Source organism: Amphibalanus amphitrite, unplaced genomic scaffold (genome assembly GCF_019059575.1).
Source record: "Amphibalanus amphitrite isolate SeventyFive unplaced genomic scaffold, NRLGWU_Aamphi_draft 002554F_arrow, whole genome shotgun sequence".
NCBI classification, from domain to species: domain Eukaryota; kingdom Metazoa; phylum Arthropoda; class Thecostraca; order Balanomorpha; family Balanidae; genus Amphibalanus; species Amphibalanus amphitrite.
In genome coordinates, this window is record NW_024883971.1 from 11,096 (window position 1) to 19,141 (window position 8,046).

Consider the following 8,046-nt stretch of genomic DNA (forward strand, 5'->3'; position numbering starts at 1 on the left):
GAATACCGGTGGCTGCAAAACCTATTACCTACGAAACAGGTGAAGCTGCTCTTCAGATCAATTTAAACTCTTCCAGAATTGCTGAATCTTGCCAGAGGCATTGGCAACTAAAGCCTCTCCCTCGGCAGGAACAATACAATGGCACTGATTGGCTGTTCACACATATCGTTACAGGTAGCTACATATATATAAGCGATATCAATTCGTTGGATGCAAGCTAATAACTATGCCCTTGAATAACTTTTCCTACTATATAGTAGCATATAGTGAAAAGGCGTGAAAAGGCACATGTCAATGCTGGTGTTAACCCATTTACGCCCTTCGTTGCGTTTTCGCAACGCAAGCAAGCGTCGACGTAATCGAAGCTTGAGAAGTGTGTAAAAGAGACTAACCGACGAGACAAGTTTCAGCGTGTGTAGCATGGTTGTGCGCATGATGCTACGCAGTTACAAGTCAGTGCGGCCGGTAAGTTACTGCCTAGAGCTCCCAGAGGGAAGTCGAAGGTTTTGTGACTGATGACGTCACGAAAACCAAGATGAGTAGGCCAAGTGCTTAATAATATCGTAATGAAAATTGTGTAAACATATTCTGCAGAGTCCCTACAATAGCGTAGATATGCGTTTTGTTAAGAAATAATGCTACAAAAAGGGTTTGTGACTATTTTCAAATATGACTACGGTCGCGTTGCGGGAACGCAACGAAGGGCACATCGGAAAGACAGCGGTGTTGCGAAAACGCAACGATGGGCACATTGGCAGGGTAGCGGAAGTATGAATATCAACAGTAGACTTCACTCGTGATACGCTGTGGGTTCTCTCTTTCTCTCCCCCATCTTCCTCCCTCTCCTCCTCGTTCCCCAACTCTCTCTCTCCCTCTCTCTCTCTCTCTCTCTCTCTCTCTCTCTCTCTCTCTCTCTCTCTCTCTCTCTCTCTTTCTCTCTTTCATTTTGTAGCCATGAGGCTGTAGCGGCGGAATATCTTCAATTAAGGGGGGGGGGGGGCACTGCCGACTTTTGGTCCCATTCTTTCCATTTCCATTTCCATGCAACGCCTATAGGGATACCTAATGTTAAAATGGCAAAATCAAGGGGGGCACGGTGTCCTGGTGCCCCCACCCCCCCCCCCGCTCCGCCGCCTATGCCACGAGGGACGTGTATAGGATAGGTATGTTTAGTGCAAGGTGCGTTCGCACGTAAAATGTTGCGACACATTTCATATTTGCTGGCTCAAACAGCCACAAACACTCCTTTCTTTTTCTCTCGCAGATTATCGGCCTCGGGCTGTTCGTTCACCAAGCAATGTGTTCCCATGCATCTGAAAATCACATGGTAGGAAAAGGACCCATGCATCAAACGGTCGGCGATGCTAACGGAGCTGAGAGATAATTAGGTCCTTTGGAAATTGGATCTACTATGTACATTGTGCATAAATAATGAATAACGGGGACGTATTCTGGTATTAGGCGACAGATAACTAGGCATCGCCATTCTCTGGATAGAAACTGCTGACTACCAACATTTACGTTAGAAAAGATAACTGAGGGTCGGTAAATAGTGGGATAGGCCCCCTCTGGGGGTAGCTGAGCCCTTCGGCAGGGGTAATGAGGGCGGACCTGGAAAAATAATAGTTTTTAGGATTCATAACTCGCATAGATTCATAAGCTGCTTGATGTGGAGTATACGCTTGTTTTCTTACTTTGATAGGCTTTTTATCTAATCAGACCATTTTTAGAGCTAGCAGGATTATTGGAATTAGGGGAGACATTTGTCCGACCGGACACGGTTAATCGTAGACTGGAGACTGAGCCCAGCCAGTGGGCAGGCCACCCATGACCCACCTCCTTCCCCCTCCCAAGCACTCACTGCACCCGGCTACAGGCGCGCTCCGCTGCCCGATTGCGATATACGTTGCCGGTCCAGCCCGGAACAGGGGGTTGAGGCGTGGAGGAGGATTCAACTATCCTGAAGATGGAAAGGACGGATTGACGTCGAATCACCATTCTGTCCTGGCATTGTCTCGAGAAAGAGGTTACACGTGAAGGTCGCTGAGAGTGGGGCCATGAAAATTTTGGATTAGGTGTAAACATGGTAAACTGGGAGTCGATTTGTTGTGATGCGCTATACCTTACGCGGGTAATTTGTTAGAGCCGGATCGGTCCTTTTTTCTTTTTGCTGAGAGTGGGTACGACTAACCTGCAATGGAATTTAACTTTACTCCTAGGAGGGTGGTTAACAATGATTGCGGATATACGCGCATACGTGAGGCACTGGTTTACTCCCAATCCTCCGTTTAATTGTATTCACTTATTCAGTGTGGGGTCTGATAGGTGGGGGTAATGGCTCTGTCTAGCTTCCAAAAAGAAAGCATCACCCTGGATACGTGTCGACCACAACTTTAAATGAACAGCAATGGACAACGTAAATGGTTGATAATGACCGTGTTGCCATCTCCCCGTTCGCGAATCATGAAGTTATGCTTCCTCACCGAGGCTCTTAGGCGGGTTATAGAGCACGACGGATGTGGGTTCCGCATTTTCAAGCAATAGTTGTCAACAGTTGATTGATGTTTTGTCAAAACATATTAGCATATACGGCAGTTCAGTGTACTTTATGTCCGTCTGATGTGCCCGTCGTTGCGTTTTCGCAACGCTGATGGCGCCCGGTGTGCCCTTCGTTGCGATTTCGCAACGCATGTTTTTTACGTTTTTCTCGAAAAACTTTTCCTGCAGGCAAAAATTATTTTCGGTTCCATGCAAGGCCCTGGTGGGAGCATAACATATTTTGATTTCGTCGATTTTCATGATGGTCAATATTCCTGGGCATAAATGGGTTAAGGCTAGTACCCAAATCTGTTGAAAGAACTCTATCAAAATATGCAATTGACTTCTCAGCTGATGCAAATCATTCAAATCAATTGTATTCAAATTTGTTTGCAATTGTCTACCAACAATCACCATCGAAGTGCACTGAAGGAATATGGCTGAACAATTAAACATTAAGTGTGAGAACGTGAGATGATGTTTTTCGTACTCCAGCGTAGATGGGTACTAAGAATTAAACATTAAACATGTCAATGGGATCAGTAACTTTAGCGATTTGGCGGTTTCCATTCATCCGAGTCCAGTGATAAGAGTTCCGCGACTTCTGATGCCTTTTTATATTCCATCAGGGCCCATAATTCAAGCAGATAGCCAAAAGCTAAACGTAGATGGATGCTTAGGTCAAACGAACCATCAGGAAGGCATCTGGCGGCATCCAGAATGAAGTAGGTAGGTACCAGCCGTAAGGGCTGTGTTGCAAAGAGGAGTTTTGATTCAGGAACAGCTGATGATCGAAAAAGAAAGAGCGAGAAAGAAGATTGGTGTGAGAGACATCGTGAAGGAGCTGGTTCCGCTTATCCTGGCGCAGTGACTGAAATCCAATGCAAGATTCAGCCCTCCAGTCCAGTGATCATCTAGGAGAAGAGTCTCACGGTGAAACAGGAGAAGCTTTGGGAGAAGAGTCGAAGAAGTTGCTGTAGGAAGGGCGAAACAAACTGAGAGGAAAAGGTTATGCAAATGCTGAACAAACTACGTAATATCACCACTTGCCCTCATTCCATCCTGTTTTGTGATGAGCCAAATAAAGGGTGTATCAAATACCTAAGGTGATATGAGTTTTTCGTCAATAACTCCCGATCAAATTGAGTTAGCGAGTCGCAAAAGTCACGAATGGACTCAGGAAGACCTGCCGAATCGAATGATATGCAACATTACCTCTTTTGATCAAGGTCGTGGCCTGAGGGGACCTGACCTGACCTTGACCCGAGGTCAACACCGTAACTTACTCTCACCCGAACAAAAAGTATACCATTCGACGCGCCTGATATAGCTGTGCTGGGCGGTGCCTAGTAATACGCCGCACGCGAGTGTGATATTATCTTGCGCTAGGATGGTCTGACCTATTGGGCTGTTGATCGGATTTGTGAGGTCGAAAAGAGCTTTGGTGAAGAGTGAAGTGAATGGAAGTAATGTGGATTATTGGGTGATGTTGTGAGCGCGTTTGCTTAGAAAATATATTAATTCGCTACAAGCTATTTCGGCTATTAACGTAAAATGGCAGGTTTACAAATTAAGGATTTCTTGCAGCCGTTTGACGGATCCGGCGATGTAGTGCAGTGGCTAACGAAAGTAGATGTTGTTGCGAAACTACGTAAAATCAAGAATGTCGCAGAAGTTATTCCTCTTTTCCTTGAGGGTGCCGCTTTCGCTGTGTATAACGAGATGGCAGAGGGAGAAAAGGTAAACGCGGAGTGCGTCCGACAAGCACTGACTGTCGCGTTTGCGACCAACCCCTTCCGTGCCTATGAGGAGATGTGCAGGCGAGTGTGGCGGGATGAACCGGTAGATGTGTACCTGACGGACCTCCGGCGGCTGGCGCGTCTGGCTGGAGTAACTTCCGATATTCTTTTGCTGCGTGCGTTTGTCGTGGGTCTCCCAGCAGCTGTATCAAGAGAGCTGCGTGCACTGCCAGGCGTGGAGAGGATGCCGCTCTCCGATGTTGTGGAGCGCGCTCGCTGTCTGGTGGGAGAGCTCGTCGAGCGGCCTGTGGTGACCTCTGCGGCTGCAGTGGCACGCAGAGGCGCCCCGCGTAAAGGAGCGGTTCGATGCTACGGTTGTGGGGGTCCCCATCTTCTACGGTTTTGCAATGCTGCTGTGAAGACACCACTGTGCTGCTGGAACTGCGGGTGCGAGGGCCATTTGGCCAGAGACTGCCGTGTGGGAAACGACGCGGGGAGAGCTGGTGCGCCGGCAGCTCCCCCGCAGCAGGGTTAAAGGCGTTGCCGATTGTTCCAGTGACTGTCAATGGAAAAGAGTTCCAGGCACTACTAGACACGGGTTGCTCTCGAACTGTAATCGCCGTGTGGACAAGTGGGGCTCTTCGGCGTGGAGAACAAGAGATAGTGACCGTTGATGGCAGTCGAATTACCTGTGCTGGAACAGCGTCAGTCACGTTGAAGGTCTGTGGGAATGTGATAACAGCAGATTGTGTGGTGGTGAATCAGCTACTCAGAGGTGTAGACGTGGTGCTGGGCATGGATGTGTTGACTCGGTTGGGTGGAGTCAAAATCGATGGTGACGGAGTAAAGCTGGCATGTGGAGCTGACAGCAAAAGAGACGCGTACACTGAGGAGATCGCAGCAGTCGGGAGAGGCGTGGAAGCTGCGGCTGCGTCGTCAGTGACTGCTGAAGGCAAAGATGATGCCGACAACAGTAGCGCTTGTGAGGGAAGGAGACAATCACCCGGAAGAGACGAGATGTCTGGGGCTACACCGTCGATGGTTGTTGAAGATAAGGATTTTAGCGCCTCTTTCGACGGTTGTAAATGGACCGTGAGCTGGAAGTGGAAAGATCGCGCACCAGAATTGGCCAACACAGTAGAAATATACCAGAGCACCTTGAATGAGGAAACAGAAGAAAAGTTTGAAGAGGAAATCCAGAAGTGGATTGAGGCGGGCTGGCTACAGCTACAAGAAGGCGAGCCTACTGGTGGCGTGATACCGCTGATGGCGGTCATGCAAGAGAACAAAAAGAGGGTGCGTCCAGTGTTCGACTTCAGGGAGTTGAATGAATTTGTTGAAAATAATACGAGCGGGGACATTGCAGTGTGTGACGAAAGCATCCGAAAATGGAGACAGATTCCTGAACCAGTACGCACACTGGATTTGAAATCAGCATACCTCCAGATTCATGTAGACTCTTCTCTGTGGAAATACCAGCAGGTCAGGTTCAAAGGGAAGACATATGTTCTCACGCGCCTAGGTTTTGGCCTGAACTGTGCTCCTCGAATCATGTCGAAGATCTTGAGTGAGGTGCTGGCACAGGACAGTTCAGTGCAGAGCGGGACAGATCACTTCATGGATGACATCATCGTGCAAGAGAATATAGTCACCGCAGACCAAGTGGCGGCTCATCTGCAAAAATACGGTCTCGAGACAAAACCACCAGAGGCGCTGGACGGCGGACGTGTGCTGGGTCTCCAGCTGAACCGTGACAGCCAGGAGGATCTTCAGTTCAGCAGAGGCAATGAGATCCCTGTCATGGACGCGTCTGTGAAGCTAACACGCAGAAAACTGTTCTCGATCTGTGGTCGCCTCACCGGTCACTATCCGGTCTGCGGGTGGCTCCGAGTGGCGTGCAGCTACATCAAGAGGAGAAGCGAGGGTGTGCGATGGGAGGACGATGTCGGAATGGATGTGCGTCTGATGACAGAAGAGCTTCTTGAGAAGATTCAGGAGCATGACCCTGTGCGAGGCCCATGGCTGGTGAAAAATGAAGCAAAGCACGGTCGCGTTTGGTGTGATGCGAGTAGCCTGGCGATGGGGGTCGCGCTGGAAATCAATGGAGCCATTGTAGAAGACGCAGCCTGGCTGAGGAAAACAACAGACTACAATCACATAAACATCGCCGAACTAGATGCAGCAGTGCGTGGTGTGAATCTAAGTCTAAAGTGGGGACTGCAGTCGGTAGAAGTCATCACTGACTCCGTGACGGTTAAGCGGTGGCTGTCTTCAGCGTTGGAAGGAAACTGCAGGATAAAAGTCGCAGGGGTGTCGGAACTGCTGGTCAGACGTCGCCTGGGTCTCTTCAAGGAGTTGGTGGATTCGTATTCGCTGCTGGTGACACTTCAGCTGGTAGAATCCAAGAAAAACAGAGCTGACATCCTCACAAGAGTGAGCAAGCGATGGCTGGGCGGAGAAAAGGACAAAGACGTGTGCGCGGCTAATGTCGAACTGCTACACGCGGAACACCATTTCGGAGTGGACAAGACGCTCTATCTGGGACAGCTGGTAGATCCTGAGCTGACGAGGGCAGAAGTTGAGCAATGTGTGCAGCGATGCGCCCCATGTCAGTCCATCGACCCATCACCAGCCACTCATGAGGGTGGAAGTCTAGCTGTCACAGACAACTGGTCACGTCTGGCAGTGGACACGACCCACTTCGGAAACCGCTGCTACATTACAGTAGTAGACTGCGGTCCAAGTAGACATGCGATTTGGAGGAAAATTCGATCAGAAAACGCAGAAGATGTGGCCACTGTGTTAGAGGAATTGTTCAGGGAACGAGGTCCGGTGGATGAACTTCTGTGTGACAACAGCACCACGTTCCGCTCTTACAAGCTAGCGGAACTGTGCCGCCAGTGGAACATCCGACAGAGATTCCGAGCAGCATATCGTCCATCTGGCAATGGCATTGTAGAGCGGAATCACAGGACAATCAAGCGCATGGCCTCGCGAGGTGGTATCACCCCACTCAAGGCAGTTTTCTGGTACAACCTGGCAGCAAAGGACGGAAGTGACCCGAGCACGGCACCAAGCGGGGGGATATTCACATATCGGTGGCGCCATCCGGAGGCCCAACCGAAGGACCCGGCTCTGAGCGAGGAGAGGATGACTCACGAGTACCGTGTCGGTGACCAGGTCTGGGTGAAGCCGCCCGGTGCCAGGTGCACTACCCGCTGGTCTACTGGCCAGGTGACCGGTGTGGTGTCGGGCAACACTGTGCTGGTGGATGGTGTACCCCGGCATGTGCTGGACGTTAGAAGGGTAACGCCAGAGGGGGGCAGCTAAACTGACGTGTATAAGTGGTGTATGGGGTAGTTAGTGATGCTGTGATGTGGACATCAAGGGGGCATGTGCTGGGCGGTGCCTAGTAATACGCCGCACGCGAGTGTGATATTATCTTGCGCTAGGATGGTCTGACCTATTGGGCTGTTGATCGGATTTGTGAGGTCGAAAAGAGCTTTGGTGAAGAGTGAAGTGAATGGAAGTAATGTGGATTATTGGGTGATGTTGTGAGCGCGTTTGCTTAGAAAATATATTAATTCGCTACAATAGCAAAACACGATGCTGACAAAATCGCGGCTCTGCGACCATTTTGAGCGAAGTTATTCACCAAAAACCGAACCGGTCTTGCGCCACTTGACCTGACCTCAGAGGTCACCAGATAATCCCAGGCCTTAAAATCGGGTACCAATCGCTGCGTCTCGTAACGGCGTACACGCTCGTT

General features: G+C 49.8%; 1 protein-coding gene across 1 annotated transcript; it reads left to right on the forward strand.

Annotated features, from left to right (window-relative positions):
- Positions 1-5,828: 5,828 nt before the first annotated feature.
- Positions 5,829-7,607, forward strand: LOC122377139. Its single transcript, XM_043357102.1, has one exon. The coding sequence runs from the start codon at positions 5,829-5,831 to the stop codon at positions 7,605-7,607; it is 1,779 nt and encodes a 592-aa protein (XP_043213037.1).
- The last annotated feature ends 439 nt before the right edge of the window (positions 7,608-8,046 follow it).